The following is an 18485-nucleotide window of genomic DNA, read 5'->3' on the forward strand; positions in this document are numbered from 1 at the left end:
ACAAAGTACTTCATTATGTAGAGTCATTTCTGATGTTTAAAAAATATCATTTGAATTTTGATTGGAATTGTATTAAACCCAAAATTAATAATTTCACAATAGTCTCTTGAGAATAGTTCTCTGACTTCAAATCATATATATAATTGTCATTTTCTTTGGGGCAAGTGGTACTTGCTTATAAATTGTGTTATCACTTTTAAACAATCAAAGTTGTTCTCAGATCTCAGCCAGTTTCATCCCCAACTTTTAAACTGGGAGCAGAGGAGTACTTTCACTTTTTTTCTATGTACTTGAGTTTTTTATTTTTATTTTTTAAGTGGGGAAAAAAATTGAAGAGGGAAGGAGCAAAGGAGAGTAAAATGTTCGTAAGCAAATCTGTTCTGTCAAGTGGTCATAACCCTTCTATTCATAATCACCTGATTTGACACTGATCTCCCACCTCCACCCTCCTTCTAACAGTAACTACAGTGCTAAAGGAATCTTTACAATTCAGACTTAGTATGGAAGTTTAAATGTGTTGCATGTCAGGCTTTAGAGTTCTTGGTTTTATAACAAACTAGAGGTCCAGTGCACGGATTCGTGTACCGGTGGGGTCCCTCGGCCTGGCCTGCACCCTCTTGCAATCTGGGACCCCTCGGGGGATGTCAGGTAGCCAGTTCCGGCCTGATCCCCACAGGCCCAATCCAGACAGGAGGGAGCCTGATCCTGTGCATTGAGCATCTGTCCTCTGGTGGTCAGTGCACATCATAGCGACTGGTCGACTGGTCATTCGGTCGTTTAGGCTTTTATATATATAGATTCTGAGACTGACCTCAAGATAAACAAGAACCTCTAGCGTGCCCTTTTTCTACTCAATCCCATTATTGAAACTGGTGTAGAAGATAGGTTTGTTTTATTTTGAAGTAGAAAAAAGAATGGGAAAGAAAAATTGATATGGATGACTTTCCTTTGATACTAGATTTATTTTATGCTGAAACAAAAATCATTAGAGTAGGACTTAACCTAGGGCAGTCTTGTGATGTGCATCTCTGATTTGAATCACTTGGGTAAGGAATAGCAAATCATTTCTTAATGCCATTTTCTATGGAAAGGCACCCAGGACTCTGACAGTTTGTCCAATACCAGACTTGGAGTATAGCTTTGAAGAAAAGTCTTTATGTTATGCCATTTTTGTTTTCTTCGACAGCCTTTGGAGGTGAGAAGTGGAAAACAAATGTTTTATTGACAGCATTTCTTTGTCCTGGGTAAGTGAATTTTTCCATAATAATTTTCTTAACATAGTCATATTGTGGTTCTCAAATTTTTAATCTATGTAGTCTTTTCTGTCTCTAAACTATGTACTTAAGATAATGAATTGAATTTTTCAAAAGGGGTAAAATGAATATTTAATAAACATTTGCAGAATGATTAAATCTTTCTCTTAGTCTGTGGAAGTTAGTATGGCATGTCGTTGTGTATGCTGTGTTTTAAAGCTTTATGGCATAATCATAGAAAGGAATCCTCACCTGGTAAAATTCAGGCAGGGATACATTTTCAGGTTTTTATCGAAAAAGCCTTGCTGCTTTTTAGAGTTAATTCCATTATATAGAGTAACATATACCAAAATTTTTTTGAAAAACTTTAGAAACCACCTCATATAAAAACAAAACAAAAATGTCCCTTTGGGGACAGCTTCCGATAGCAAGTATCTGATGTACATGTAACCCTAGAAATAGAACCTATTTCTTCCCAACTCCCCAAACTCTCCCCTTCTGGTGGGCAAAAACTAGCCTCTGAATAGTCAGCAGCAATAAAGCAAGCCAAAGGTTAACTCTAGAAGCCAGGACTGTTTCACTTGCAGGCCAGAAGTGAAAGAGTAACAATAGCCAGAATTTTAATAAACATTTGGGATAAATATTCTCAGGTTTTCATCTCTATTGAAGATTCCCATGCCTTTCAGCCATTCATGTTCTGTTCAAATTTGTATGCTTTTCTCAAGCTGTATCTTTTGTCTGCTGTTCAACTTAGGAAGTGTCCCTCCTTACCAGACTCAGCCATAATTTCCTTCAAAATCTTGCCTTTCAAATGTCCCCCGATCTCTAACAGCTTCTATTTCTCCTTTTCTCTATGTTCTGTTCATGTATTTCACATCTTATTCCTACAAATATGCTTAGGTGTCCCAAATCCTAAAAAGAGCTTCCATACGCACCTTCTGTCTACTATCTTACTTAATATCCATTCCCAACAAACACTTCCTTTATCTCATTTTCTCAACATACATTTACAGAATAAAGCCATGCCATCTGTTTTTTTTTTCCTCCTGTCATTTTAGTGAACTTCTCTCTAAAGTTACCAGTGATATCATTTTCAAATCTAAAAATGTTTTTCTCTGTCTTTACCTCTCAACATTGTCTAACATTGGGATACCTTCTCTTTGAAACTCCTTCCTTTTTTGGCTTCATAGAAATTATCCCTTCCCTGTTCCTTTATGTCTCTGAAAAACCCTTCTCTGATCTTCTTCATTCCACTTTTAAAAGTAGATGTTCACCAGTAGGATGGTGAGGTAAACAGAGAGAGATAGAGACAGAGACACAGCCAAGAACCCAAGTTCCCGCCCGGAGCAAGAGAAATTGGTGTTCACCTAGGAAAGGAAGCATCATTTAATAGTATTAAATTCATATAATTTTATATAAATAAACACCTGCATATAATTATTACAGTAGATACAACAAAATGTAATTTGATAATATTAAGCATTATTTCCAGATTTAAAAAGAATTTAATAGAGAAATGCTTTCTTATATTAACAAAAATCTCATCTCTAATTCAAAACCAACATTTAATGATGAAACACTAGACACATTTTTATTAAATCACTTTTGTATTTAAGTTCTATTCACAGCATGAGACAAATAATACATTTCCAAAAGTGGAGATCATATTATTATTTATTGGTGACAGTTTGTACATAAAGAACATTAACAAATTTCAGATATATAAAACTTGTAGAATTAAGAGTTTAGCAGAATGGCTAGATATCAGCTAATACTCAAAGATCATGAATACCACCAATAGCAAATTAAATATTTTAATCATAGTGGTATTTTTGTGGGAAGAGAAATCTATTTACAGGAATATTAGCAACAGAAAACATTTACAATACCTGAAGTAACTTCTGAAAATAGGCACGATCCATATGACAAGTCTACAATGCTTATTAACTAGTAAAAGATACAAATTCACCATGTTACTTGATGAGAAGACTTACGTATTCTGAAGAAGTTTGGAGATGCCCCATGGCTAGCAAGACAGAGAACACAAAAATAGACCATGTGTACATGGAATTATGCTAGATGTGGCATCAAAAACCAGAGGAACTGTAAAATGATGCTGGAACAATTGATTATATGAAGGGAGAAAAATTCTGTTTTTACCGCACACATGAAATCAGTTCTAGGTGGATTAAAATCTAAATGTAACAGGCATAACAATTAGATGAAAATATAGAAGGTTAGGAAAAGCTTTCTTTTCTTAAACAAGTTACCCAAAGGATAAAGGGAAAAAAGTGATGACTTTGATGAATAAAAAACTCTGTGGGTTATATAGAAGTGATTGTAGTATGATTATAGTCGTGTTTTCTAAAATATATTCATAGAAAAAAGACTGAAAGGAAATTAAGTACACATATTCAAATGTTTGAGTTCATCAAAAGCCATAAACTGGAGAACAAGATATTTAACAAGGAGTTCGTTGCTAGAGTGTATAAAAGCTGACATGTGACTTTGCAAAAGCCATGCAACCCAAATGAAAAATGAGTAGAAGATGTAATCAGCAAGTCACAAAGGGTAAGGCCTCAGAAGCCAACAAACACAGGATGATCAGCTACAATTGTCAACAGGAAATGCAAATTAGACAACAAATCTGACAATCCCAAATATAATGAAAATATGTAAAGAGGGAACTTTCGGCCCTAACCGGTTTGGCTCAGTGGATAGAGCGTCAACCTGCGGACTGAAAGGTTCCAGGTTCGATTCTGGTCATGGGCATGTACCTTGGTTGCGGGCACATCCCCAGTGGGGGGCGTGCAAGAGGCAGCTGATCGATGTTTCTCTCACATCGATGTTTCTAACTCTCTATCCCTCTCCCTTCCTCTCTGTAAAATATATTTTTTTTAAAAAGAGGTAACTTTCAGAAGCTGCTGATAGGAATTTAAATTATGCACAACCAATCTAAAGAGCAATTTGACATTTTCTACGAAGTTTTAAATTCACATAGCCTATGACTTAGCAATTTTTCTTTGTATATAACAGAAATTGTGATATTATTACATATGATAGCTACCATTTATTTCATTTTGTTTCTAACTCAAGTTTTACCTAAAAGCCTCTTTTATCTTTCAGGATTGTATTTGCTGACTTCTTTATAATGAATCTGATTCTCTGGGGAGAAGGATCTTCAGCAGCTATTCCTTTTGGAACACTGGTTGCCATATTGGCCCTTTGGTTCTGCATATCTGTGCCTCTAACGTTTATTGGTGCATACTTTGGTTTTAAGAAAAATGTAAGTTTATAGGTGTTAACTTATTCAAATGAATTTCAACTGTGGGAACTAATTTATGCCACCTTAAAAGATAGTTGTCTAAAAGATATAGACTTGTCCTGTGGGATCTGGATTTCACAGAAAATTGATGACTTCAAAGTTTGATTGCAGTCATTTAAAAAAGTCGTATATACTCAGGAGTGTGGTAGAGAGATTACAGATATAAACTTAGATTTCAGAGTTTTTTAAGTAAATGGAAACTAATACAAATTGATAGGCAATGAAAAGCTAATTTAAACTAATTAAAACTCTGAATTTTTGACATTAAAATAAATTATTTTACTTTTTTTTTTAACCTAAAAAGTATGTGCATTTTGTCCTTAACAATAAGTGTTTCTAGTTTGCATTATTTAAGTAAACCAAGAGTATGGGTTAGGAAGTGAAGTAAAAAAGTGACCATAAAATAAGACTAGCAGTTTTTAAAATATGTAGCTTTGAAATAAATTTCATATGCTTACCTGCTAATACTTGATTTTAAGGAAGATTATAATTAGTTCAGCCCTTCCCTTCCTTCTTTCTATCTTTCTCTACCTCTTTTTATCCTCAGGCTAAGAAGAAAATTAGAATTTTTTTCTTCAGTGTCATTCTCTAACTTAGTATCCTTGCTCTTCTCTGAAAATATTCAGTCCACAAGTTAAAAGAAATAATGTATCACAGTATACTTTGTGAGGCAACCTGGAACCTTTGGAAGAAACTCTAAGTGCTTCATAGTCTCCACTGCATTTACCATGCCCGTCTACTAAAAGATTTTTCAATTTTTTGACATTTTGTTTAAGTTATGGTTTAAAATCTAAATAGCATAAATAGTAAACTGACTGAAATTTTTTAAAATTATAGATTAAGTACTGAAAATTATAAAATATAAAAATTGAAGAAAGATATATAATGATTCTATGCACATATATACATATATCTACATGTATAATAATCTAGTCCATGGAAGTATAATCTCAATGAGACTGACAAGTTTTAAATTTTTATGTATCATCACAAAAATTTTAGAAGTATGCTTTGAACTTTCTTGTAAGAAAATGAACTTGTACATACCTGTCCTTTTCCCCTCTCATGTAACTATGTTTAGGCACTTTCGTTTCTAGTGTTTTTATACTATCATGTAATGTGTTATCAAAGAGACAATAATTGAGAACATCTCCCATACCGTATAGTCATAAAGCTTCATATATTCATTGTCTTCTTCATGTTCTTAAGTCTTAGTAAAATTGAGCTATTTTAATAAAGATGACACCGCCCATCTCTAAATAAAAATACATTGACAGAATTTAAGAATCAGATGATTTCTTACAGGGGGTATATATATAAAAGGAGGAAAAAAACCCTTTTTTATAAACTTATTTTCCAAGTATTATATTATCTCCTGTGTATTTCATACTTTATGTGAAGGCGTTAGCCAGTGGATAACTGCTGGAAACAGTGGTGGCTTGTTCCAGTAGACAGACTGTTGCACCGGATAGTATCTGGCTTGTGGCTTCTAAATAAAGATTTCTGTGGGATGACTTAGGTAGATTTGTATTGCCATTAGTGTCACCATGGAAGCTGAGAAAAAAACAGGCAAATAATCTAGTACAGAGAAGAATTTTAGAAGTATATATGTAATTATGAACCCTTTCTTTCATTCTTTCTTTACTGAAGGCCATTGAACACCCAGTTCGAACCAATCAGATTCCACGTCAGATTCCTGATCAGTCCTTCTACACAAAGCCATTGCCTGGTATTATCATGGGAGGAATTTTGCCCTTTGGGTGCATCTTTATACAGCTTTTCTTCATTCTGAATAGTATTTGGTAAGCTAAAGACTAAGTCCTCTTATTGCCATTACCATTATATGTATTACTAGCTTTCTCTTTTTGTTTATGTGGATTACTGTTTATATCTTACAAATTTAAGCTGTTCTCTCCAATAATCAGATATCTTAAGAGCAAAAAAGTAATTTTTTTTTCATGTGGGAAAAAGATAATAGTGATAGCTATGATTAATTGAGGCTTATTAATTCTTACTCTAACTTAATTCTCAGATCTCTATGAGGTATTTATTATCCACATTTTACAGAGATAAAAATGATGCTTTAGAAGTTAAGTAATTTAATTTGCCTGTGTCGCATAGTTACCATGTGACAAAAAAATTAATCCAAATCTCCAAACCTATGTTCTTAAATAAGTCATCTGTACTGCTTCAGAGAAGATTCTGAGCCTCCTGATCGAGAGGTTTCGAGTAGGCTTTGGAGGAAGGGTTGAGCTAGCTAACCTTTCAAAGTCCTTTATTATCCCAAGAGTCCTTTATTCTCTGACTTCTTATTTTCATTGAAAAACTCATAGAGTTAATTTTGAGCCACTCCATTAGGGTGTATACAGACAGTCTTTGGGATACGTAGGACTCAACGTCATTTCGTGGTTACGTTGCCATCTCCCATTTATTTATTAAAAAAAAGTTCTGTCATTTTGACGTATATACATATGTGCTTTATGTTTTTTATTATTTATTTACTACAAGTAAAGGTCAGGAATTGTTATCTTTTAAATTTTTTTTTTTACTGTTATACTTCATTACTGCTGTGTATGTGCTCCATGTGAGTGACGTAGATGCTTAAGTAGATGGGTTCCGACTTATAGTGAAAATCGCGTCATGTTGTGCCATAGGAACAGATCTCTGACGTAACCCGAGTACCTACTGGATTAGGATAGTTATTTGATCACATTGACATATGTTACAGAAAGTATCGAGGTTTGAGGTAGCATAAAGTGAGAACTAAATTTGAGCTTTTTAGTGATTAGAACCTCTTTCTTTCAGGTTTATTATAATATTTTCCAAATCCAACTGCTTTTATAATATATATACTAAATGTGGCCATTTCTTAGTTTGGCTATGACTTTCCATTAATTTTTTATCAAATTTGTGAGACTCACCAGTAGACAGTTAGACTAAGCATATTTGAATAAATAAGAGTTTTAGGTTCTACCCGAGCAGGAAGGCAAAGTCCATGACATTGCCATATCCTTCCTCCTCTGCCCCACTCCTACCCTATCATTGTCTAAATCTGTAAGAATTTGTCTTCTCTGATTAGTTGGAAGAAGACCCTGGCAGGGTAGCTCAGTTGGTTAGAGCAGCAGCCCAAAAAGGCCAAGGTTGCAGGTTTGATCCCTGGTTAGGGCACGTAACAAGAATCAACCAATGAATGCGTAAATAAGTGGAACAACAAATTGATGTTTCTCTCTCCCTCTCTTTCTCCCTTCTGCTCTCTCTCAAATCAAAATTTGAAGAGAAAAAAAGTGGTCCTGGTTGGTGTGTTTCAGTTGGTTGAGCGTTGTCCAGTGCACCAAAAGGTCCCTGGTTCAGTTCCCAGTCAGGGCACATACCCAGATTGCAGGTTGGATCCCAGCTCAAGGTGCATGCGGTAGGCAGCCAATCAATGTTACACTCTCACATCAATGTTTCTCTCTCCTCCCTCCCTCCCTCTAAAATCAGTAAAAACATATGTTAAAAAATATATTTTACCAAAAAAAAAAAAAAGTGTATCTTAATTAGTTGGGAGAAACAGCAAACATTTTCAGTTCAAGAAAAATGAAAAGATTGTGTTATTTACTATGTCAAAGAGAAAATATAATTTCATTTTGACATGTTTGATTATAGGTCACATCAGATGTACTACATGTTTGGCTTCCTGTTTCTGGTGTTTATCATTTTGGTTATTACATGTTCTGAAGCAACTATACTTCTTTGCTATTTCCACCTATGTGCTGAGGTATGTATTAGCAGTATTCACTTACATTAATTTTGTACACGGTATAATTTTGGCATAAGACTGAAACTATTAATTGAAATAGTTTTTGCAGATATGTGTCATCAAGGTAGAAATTGACCTGTATTCCTAAGTTAAATGTAGTCCTTTTTAGGATTGAATTAAGATTGTATCCCAGCTCAGTAATAGTATTTACTTTGAGCCTAACTTTAAAATGTTAATTTCCTAAGAATAGCACATCATGCTAAATTTTTATTTTTTTAAATGTCTGACTTGATTAATATTCTTTTTGTAACAGATATTTCTAGACTGAAAATTTAGGAAACATAAACATATTTTAGTGAAAAAAATTATTAAAACATTACATTGTAATGTGATATTCATGGCAACCTGGCAAAATGATGGTACCCTATATAATAGGTTAGAGTTGATGTCTAAAGATTTAGGTTGTGTTAAATCATTTTGTACTTTCTTTACAGGAGATAAAATCTAACTTTGTTAAAATTGAGATGCTTTTTTAAAAAAATTAAGGTTAACAGAACAGTCATGGAGATGTAAAGTACAGCATAAGGAATATAGTCAATAATCTATACTAACAAAAGAGTAATATGCTAATTAGACCGGACTGACCAGACATCCTCTGGATGTCCAACTTCCTTCCAGACAAAGCCACAGTGGCGGGGGCCGAGGCAGAGATGGTTAGGGGTGATCAGGCTGGCAGGGGAGCAAGTAGTTAAAGGCGATCAGGTCAGCAGGGGAGCAAACAGTTAGGGGCGAGATCAGGCTTGCACGGTGGAGCAAGCAGTTATGGGCGAGATCAGGCCGGCGGGGGAGGGCAGTTAGGAGCAATCAGGCCAGCAGGGGAGGGCAGTTGGGGGTGATCAGGATGGCGGGGGAGGGCAGTTGGGGGCGATCAGGCCAGTGGGGGAGGGCAGTTGGGGGTGATCAGGCTGGCGGGGGAGGGCAGTTGGGGGCGATCAGGCTGGCAGGGGAGTGGTTAGGTAGTGATCAAGCTGGCAAGGGAGCGGTTAGGGGGTGATCAGGCAGGCAGGCAGGCAGGTAAGCGGTTAGAAGCCAGCAGTCCCAGATTGTGAGAGGGATGTCCGAGAGGTCCCAGATTGGAGAGGATGCAGGCTGGGCTGAGGGACACCCTACCCCCATGCACAAATTTCATGCGCCGGGCCTCTAGTTTTCTAATAACTACGTATGGTGTAGGATGAGTATGAGATTTATTGGGATGATCACTTAGTAAGTTACATAATGTCTAATCACTGGTGTACACCCAAAATTAATATAATATTGTATGTCAACTGTAATTGAAAAATTAAAAAAATAATAATTTCCCAGAAGAAAAAAAAATCAAGGTTAAATTCATATAACATAAAATCAGTAATTTTAAAGTGAACATTTCATTGGCACTTACTACATTTACAGTATTGTATAACCACCACTTCAATCTTGTTTCAAAATATTTTCATCATCTCCCCCCCCTAAATAAAATCCCATACCCATTAACAGTAACTTCCCATCCCTCCTCCCCAACACCAGTCTGCTTTGTCTCTACAGATATTTCATATAATATGTGTAGCCTTTTGGGTCTGGCTTCTTTCACTTAGCAGACTGTTTTCAAGGTTCAGCATATTGTAACGTATTAGTACTTCATTTCATTTTATAGCTGAACTAGAGGCCCGGTGCACAAAATTTGTGCACAGGTAGGACCCCTAGGCCTGGCCAGCGATCAGGGTCGATCTGTGGGGCAACTGGCAGGGCGATCAGGGCCCCTGCTGGCTCCCTCCTTGGCTGGCCTGGTGCTGGGCACTCACTGGCCCTGCATCCCGTGGAGCGACTGGTAGGGCAATCAGGGGGCCCCCGCTGGTACCTGCCTTGGCTGGCCCGGGGCCTGCAGGCTTGGGGCAGCTCCAGCATTGAGAGTCTGCCCTCTGATGGTCAGTGAATGTCATACTGACCGGTTGTTCTGCCAGTTGTTTCGCCATTCAGTTGATTTGCATATTAGGCTTTTATTATATAGGATAATATTCCATTGTATAGATACACCCCAATTTGTTCACCTATTGGTGGACATTAGGTTTGTTTCCACCTTTTGGCTATTATAAATAGTATTGCTATGAACTTTGATGTGTAGATATTTGAGTATCTGTTTTCTATTTTGAGAGGTCTGTGTGTGGAAGTGGAATTGCTGAGTCATGTGGTAATTGTTTCCCTTTTTGAGGAACCACCAAATTGTTTTCTACAGTGATTGCACCATTTTACATTCCTACCAACAGTTGCACGAGGGTTCCAATTTTTCCACATTCTTGCCAACACTGTTATTTTTTTTATTTTGTTTTTTTTTTAATAATAGCCATCGTAGTATGTGTGAAGTAGGTCTCATTGTGGTTTTTCATTTCTCCAATAACTAATGATGTTCACTGTCTTTTCTTGTGTTTGTTGACCATCTCTATATCTTATTTGCAGAAATGTCTATTCTGTTTGTTTGCTCATTTTTAAATTGGGTTGTTTATCTTTTTGTTAAGTTGTAAGAGTTCTTTATATATTCTGAATACTAGATCTTTATTAGATCTATGATTTTCAAATATTTTTCCCATTCTGTAAGTTGTCTTTTCACTTTCTGGATAATATCCTTTATATGAAAGTTTTTAATTTTGATGAGTTTGATTTGTATCTATTTTTTCTCTTGTTGCCATATCTAAGAATTTATTCCTAAATCTAAGGTTACCTTTATGTTTTCTTCTAATGTATCATTTTAGCTCATATATTCAGGTCATTGATTCATTTTTAGTTAATTTTTGTGTATGGTATTAGTTAGGGGTCTGACTTCATTCTTTTGCATTTGAATATCCAGTTTTCCCAGCACCATTTGTTGAAGAGACTCTTCTTTCCTCATTGAATAATCTTGGCATCCTTGTTGGCCATTGGCCATAAATGTATAGGTTTATTTCTGGATTCTCAATTTTATTCCAGTGGTATATATGCTATCCTTGTGCCAGTACCACACTGTTTTGGTTAGCATAGCTTTGTAGTAAGTTTGAAATCGGGAAGGCTAAGTCCTTCAACTTTGTCCATGTTTTTGAAGATTATTTTGGCTATTTAGGGCCCCTTGCAATTTCATATGAATTTGAGGATCAGCTTTTCCATTTCTGGAATAAAAGGGGGGGGACATTAGAATTTTGATAAGGATTGCATTGAATCTGTCGATCACATTGGAGAGAATGGCCATCTTAACAATATTAAGTCTTCTAATCCATAAACATGGGATGTCTCTCCATTTAAGTCTTCTTTAATTTCTTTTAGTTTTGTAGTTTTCAGTGTACAAATCTTTGTGCTCCTTAGTTAAATTTATTCCTAAGTATTTTATTCTTTTGGATGCTGCTGTAAATGGTTTTTGAAAATGTTTGTTTTTTGGATTGTTCATTGCTGGTGTAAAAAACACAAATGATTTTCATGTTGATTTTGTATCCTGTAATATTGCTAATTTGTTTATTAGCTTTGTTAGTTTTTGTGTGGATTTTTTTGGATTTTTTAAATGTTGGTATGCTTTTCAAATATATTTATTTTTCACATATTCAAAAGGGTAGAAGAGATAGTGAAGTATTTCTTTCACAGATCTCCTGCTAAGATATAAGCCACTTTATTTAAAAATAAGAACTGTTTTAGCCCTGGCTCAGTTGGCTCAGTTGGTTGGAGCATTGTCCTGTACACCAAAAGGTTGCAGGTTTGATTCCCATTCAGGGCACATGTACGTATGTTGTGGGGCAACTGATCAGTGTTTCTCTCTGTGTCCCTTCCTATCTCTAAAAATAATCAATAAACATATCCTCGCATGAGGAGCTAAAAAACAAAGTTAAATAAGTAAATGAAAGAAAGAACTGTTTTAAAAACTTACCTTGTTTAAATTATCTATATACATAAAAGCCTAAGTAACCGGCTGACCAGTAGCTTTGACGCACACTGACCACGAGGGCCAGATGCTTAACACAGGAGCTGCCAAGCTGCAGTGATTTGGCAGCTGCAATTCTCGGGTGACGCACCCAGAACCAGAGAAGAAGGAGCCCAATTCTGGGGTGCATCACCCGAGAAGTATACTCTTGCAATCCAGGACCCCTCAGGGGATGTCAGAGAGCCGGTTTCTGCCTGATCTCCACAGGCCTGGCCGAGGGACCCCACCAGTGCACGAATCTGTGTACCGGGCCGCTAGCCCATTGGCTCCCCACTTTGGGTCTGGCCCTTACAGAAACTTGTTGACTCGATGAGCTAAATGATGAGACGTGCAGTACCTACTGGCTGCAGCCCCGACGTCTGGTGCCCACGCCAGCTCATCCGCTTAACACATTGCAGACGGATCATGAGAATTCTCATTTTTTTTGTTCTAAGGCTTGTCGCCAATCACAAGAATTCTTTAAAAATATATTAGCTTGTAAGAACATGTAATAAATAACTTCAAAATGCAATGGGTATTTAATTTTAAAGCGTGCTTTTAACATTTATGTAAAATGTTTTTTGTACTCATTCAATAGAAATTTATCTGGCCACTGGGTAAAGCTAGCAATAAAAATACTGGTCTGCAATGTGTTAATATTGATTTCCAGTGGAGGCAGCGAATTTTCCTGCTACCACTCTCGACTGGGAAACCAGCCGGGGCTTCCCTCCTTCTGGCCAGACTAGCGCCAGCGGGCAGCCTCCAGGGAGCGAAGGAGGTGGAGGAGCAGCTCAGGTGGGAGGAAGTTTGGTCCCGCCACAGGACTCCGCCTGGGCAGAACAAGAGCCTGACATTGAGCAGGGTCCTGCCCTAGGCCGACTAGATTCCAGGCTAAGTAAATCCTGTTTGCTAAATAATTGCATTTTGCAGCTAAATGCCCACAAATTGTCAGTTACTGCCAAACTTTTAGGGTACAGTGAGATGAAAGAAGCGAGACAGATACAGAGAGAAAGTGACATAACATTGGGAGAAGAGAGGAGGAAGCCCAGTTCCGGGGTGCGTCACCTGAAAACCGCCCTCTCGCAATACAGGACCCCTCAGGGGATGTTGAGAGCCGGTTTTGGCCCGATCCTCGCAGGCCAGGCTGAGGGACCCCACCAGTGCACGAATCCATGCACTTGGGCCTCTAGTGTTAGTAATACCTGAAAATGGATTTCAACCAGGACTTAATAGACTAATCTTCTTCCTAATATAGTTGACTAGACTATAAGATAAGTGATGTTAATTTTGAACTATGTAAATGTAAATAAGCCTTGTAAGTAAATTTTCTAAGTAAAAAGTATATTGCTTTTCTTTGGGAAGCATACATTTTAAAATATAGTTTAATGCTTCATTGTTCATAAACTGTTTAAGATTTTCCACATGTTTTTAGCCGGTGCTGAGTAGCTCCACCAAAGATAGGAAGTGCTTTTTAGTCTCTTTAGTGAGGAGAGAAATTGACAAAGTTCAGTAGGAGAAAAAGACTGGAACCAATATAAAACATTTGGTTTATGGGCTATTTCACTTAGCTATCTTTGATTTGTAACTTTATTCTGCTACATGTTATCTATTAATTTGAAATTAATTCTTGTTCTTAGATTTTTTTTCTTTTCTACCTAGGATTATCATTGGCAGTGGCGTTCGTTCCTTACTAGTGGCTTTACTGCAGTTTATTTCTTAATATATGCCATACACTACTTCTTTTCAAAACTTCAGATCACGGGAACAGCAAGTACAATTCTGTACTTTGGTTATACCATGATAATGGTTTTGATCTTTTTTCTTTTTACAGGTAAGAATTTAAATGATTATTTTTAATTAATAAATTTTTAGGCTAGTTATTCAAATTATTTATGAATATTTTCCCTATAAAACCCAGAAGGCTTCTACTACTCAGCACTCCAATATTTAGTCCTCAGTGCAACTAAGCATAGTCTGGTCTGCCCCTCTGTGCAGTGAATATCAGTAAACCAAGGTGAGGAAGCAGAAGCTAAGGGAAGAAGTCTAAACAGGGTCATTGTTGTGCTAAAAGTACTAGAGTACCTTGACCAGTACATCTCAATGTTTTCTCCTGTTAAGCTCTTTTTTTTTTTATGTCCTCTTCCTTTCCCCATTGACCCCTTGTAGCCTGCTCCTGCACCCTGCCCCTGTCCCCACCACACTACCATCCATGTCCATGGATTATGCACACAAGTTCCCTGGTTGATCTCTTCCCATCTACATACCCATCCCTGCCTTCCCTCTGATATTCATCAGTCTGTTCCATGCTTCTATGTCTCTGGATCTATTTTGTTCATCAGTTTATTTTGCCTATTTCAAAAAATACAGTGGGGCCTTGACTTACGAGTTTAATTCGTTCCGAGACCGAGCTCGTTAAGGACTCCTTAACTCAAATTACTCTATCAACTCAATGCAAAAAATCTGCGAGAGACAGTTGGTATCTCAAAAAACTCGTTAGTCGGGACACTCGTAAGTCAAGGCCCCGCTGTAGAGTAAAAATCTCTAGTTACTTAATTTTAGGAGTAAAGTAGAAATTGGAGAGGTGAAGTCAAGATGAGATTGAGAATAAATGATATCAAGAAAAGATAATCATAGGACTTCCCTTATTCTATAAGTTTTAAACTACAAGTTTAAAATTCAATAAAATAAAATATATTAATAAATAAATAAATAATAAATAAAATTCAAGTACCTCATGGTGTACAGTGTATATAATAGTGGCATTTATGTATGTATTTTTTTCTCTGCCCATTTGAGTAAATTTCCTATATCTTAGAGCCCTATGGGTGCTTGTAAGCATGTGTGGAATTAATGAACTAAAAAAAGAAAATTGAGGGACCTTTCTTTGTCACAAAAAATGTATATCTAAAATTTTATCTAAGGTTGTGTTGCATGCTATGTGAGGACATATAGGAGCCCAAAGGAAAAATATATTTAAATTAGAAATGTTCTACTTTTTACTCATCTGTTAACATTTAGGAGAACTAAGTAGGTTTATTAAGTGCCTCTGTTGCTATATCGGTATATGACAAGCTTCAGGCACTTACATCAATTCTGTATTCCAGGTCATTGGTCAGACATAATGAGGTTGGTGTTTTCTAAAGTGGGGTATACCCATAGTTACTTCAGGACTCCAGACCCTTATCTTAGTCTGTTTTACAAAACAAAATAATATACATTCATTTAAAGAAAGATGCTTTAAGTATGTATATTATATCTATTCCATATTAAGAAAAAGATAAAATACTAAAAGTATTTTGTTAAGAACAAAGTAAACATTCTTAGGGTTATCAGTATGGTGATAAAATGTTTTTTTCTCGTCTCAACATACCTTCTCTTAAACAAGGTTGTTTAAATAGATATATGTTTTCATCATTACTTTTCTGAAATTAACTCTAACTTCATCCCTAGCTAAGCTTACTAATGATCCTTTGAATAATCAAAAGGTATATTCAGATACCTTCAGTATATCCTCCCAAACAGTGACTTGTGCATAGTAGGTACTCAGTACATGTATGTTGTGAGAATGAGTATAACAACATTTATAGCTTTACATAGTAATGCTCCACTTGATTTAGAAAATCTCCTTTAATACCTCTTCTTTATATTACATTTAAAACAATGTTGAAAACTAGACTTACACAAGGAGTATGTATGTCCCCTTTCTGTATTCTTCTGCACCCCCACCTGTTGGCTCTTTCTCAGGGGTAATCCTGGAAAAAATGGTATGCCTCTCAGTTTTTAAAAATATGTAAGGCAGTTTCATCATTTAGTATATATCCTTTTGCAAAACAGAGTCTCTAAATTTATGTTTAATAAATCTAAGCATGGTATAGTTTTTAAAAGTACTACACTTGAAGTCAGAAAAAGGGGATTTGAGTTCTGGTCCTACTTACCAGCCATGGGGCCAATAGACAATCCCTCAGAGCCTCATTTTTGTCACCTGTCTAGCATTCAGTTTTTTGGAATCTAGATTGATGAAGATACCTATAAATCAAGGCATATATTTTTTCATGAATCATCTCATGTACTCTGCCTGACAGTCTATGGAGGCAGCCAGGGCATATAAAATTATCTCTGTTTAAAACAAGATAAAGAAATGGGCTTGTAAATTCAGTGGCCTACTCCAAAGATGTTATACACAGCTCATGACAAAGCTGCTCTGTCCTCTGGTACCACACCACCTCTCATTCTCAGTGTGGGTGCATCTTTATTATTATCCTAATTATATTGCTTTTAAACAATTTGTAAAGCCTTCCTGCATTATTTTATTATAGTTCTCTGAAAACCGATAATTCCCAATAGCTATACTTAGAAATTATCCCCATTTAATTCTATGAATCTGAAGCTCTGTCATATCAGACCTTGAATTAATTGTAATAGTATCTTTCCATTTTATGGTAAATCATTCTTTAAAAGGAAAGGAAAATTGTCATCCTTTTCATCTTAATTTTAGTCTTTTGCATGTAATAAGAAAAATGTATTCTAGAAAGCTCAGGTAATCTTATAGTATAAAAAGTCCTTTCTGTCAATTTCTGTAGGAAATTTGATTTCAGGTGGTTGTATATTTTTCAAAAAAGCTCATGGATCTATGTTATATTCCTGGAAGGTAACAGTTTTTAGTTTTGTGGCTTTTTTTAAGGAAACAGTCATTTTAAATCAGTATTGATGTGTGAATTATTAGGCTTTCTTTGAAAAAGCATTTATTTTTCTTTTTTCTCTTATAGGAACAATTGGCTTCTTTGCATGCTTTTGGTTTGTTACCAAAATTTACAGTGTGGTGAAAGTTGACTGAAGAAGCCCAGTGTGTCCAGTTAAAACAGAAATAAATTAAATTCTTCATCAACAAACATCTGTTTTGTGACTACCTTGAGTTTTATCAGACTTATTGGCCTAGTAATCCTTCAGAAACAATATAATTCTAAATACACCTCTTCCCATACATTTTTCCCCACAAAATGTGTTTTCAACACTAAAGCATTTGTATTGTGATTTGATCAAGTATATATTCAGTTGTTCTCAATGAAGAGCAAATTTAAATATGTGCATTTGTAAATACAATAGCTATAACATTTTCAGTACTTCTAATGATAGTAATAGAGGAGGCCGTATTAAACAATACCGATGAAATACCGGACAGTTCATTGTAAATAGAATTTTCTAGGCTCGGTAGGTGGAAAGAATTATTTTTCTTTGAAGGAAATAACTTTTTATCATGGTAATTTTGAAGGATGATTCGTATGATGTGTTTATTGAGGGAATGTGGCTTTTTTAAAAAAATCCTGTATTGGTTGTAATTGTTCATACTTTCTTTTCTGTGTTGACTTCATTATTCCCATGGTATTGGCCTTTTAAACTATGTGCCTCTGAGTCTTTCACTTTATAAATTTGTTATCTTAATAAATATTGTAAAACGTCTTCATTGCATCATTACCTGTTGTATATTCAAAGAGAATCTGTAAATAATGGTGTTTTAAAATGAGTTACATGGTTTTATCAGATTTTACTGTTTTTGTTAATGTAACACTTTCTGAGTTTTGATTTAAATGAAATTCCAGTGTCCTGGGCTTTGTGACAAATCTAAATTTTTTACCACTAGGCAGTAATGGAAATTTTAATCATGCATATCTAGCCAGGTAATTGATGTAAGTCTAGTAGTTGATATGGGCCTTACTACATTGTCATTAAGGACTTTGTTTCTGACCAATTTTTTCAAAATACAGCATTTTTTATGGGTTTTTTTTTTAATCTTCACCTGAGGATATGCCCATTGATTTTTAGAGAGAGAGAGAGAGAGAGATCAATGTGAGAGAGAACATTGATTGATTGCCTTCCATCTGCGCCCCAACCGGGGATTGAACCCACAACCTAGGTATGTGCCCTAAATGGAAATCGAACCCAAAACCTTACTGTATATGGGATGATGCTCCAACAAACTGAGCCACACCAGCCAAGACTGCATTTTTTATGTTTTAAAAGTCGATTTTTATGATTAGCAATGACTGGGAAATCTTCCTCTTTATTATTACATTGTCTTAATTTGGATTCCACAGTTTTCTTAGAGTTAAATAACTATTTCTCTTTCACATACTTCTGATTAATTGCAGTTCATGTGGAATATAGAAGTTTGGGATTTCAGAAACATTAATCTGCTTTTATCTATGAGAATATTCATCT

At 35.8% G+C, this 18485-nt stretch overlaps 1 protein-coding gene across 1 annotated transcript in view; it reads left to right on the forward strand.

Annotated features, from left to right (window-relative positions):
• The window catches only part of TM9SF2 (transmembrane 9 superfamily member 2), a 66551-nt gene extending 48829 nt beyond the window's left edge, over positions 1-17722 (forward strand). The window contains exons 12-17 of the mRNA XM_059685030.1: positions 1187-1244; positions 4380-4539; positions 6229-6380; positions 8224-8335; positions 13929-14100; positions 17036-17722. Coding sequence (XP_059541013.1) covers positions 1187-1244; positions 4380-4539; positions 6229-6380; positions 8224-8335; positions 13929-14100; positions 17036-17103 — 722 coding nt within the window. The 3' untranslated portion in view covers positions 17104-17722. The remainder of the gene's footprint in view (positions 1-1186; positions 1245-4379; positions 4540-6228; positions 6381-8223; positions 8336-13928; positions 14101-17035) is intronic.
• The last annotated feature ends 763 nt before the right edge of the window (positions 17723-18485 follow it).

Source organism: Myotis daubentonii, chromosome 2, assembly GCF_963259705.1.
Source record: "Myotis daubentonii chromosome 2, mMyoDau2.1, whole genome shotgun sequence".
NCBI classification, from domain to species: domain Eukaryota; kingdom Metazoa; phylum Chordata; class Mammalia; order Chiroptera; family Vespertilionidae; genus Myotis; species Myotis daubentonii.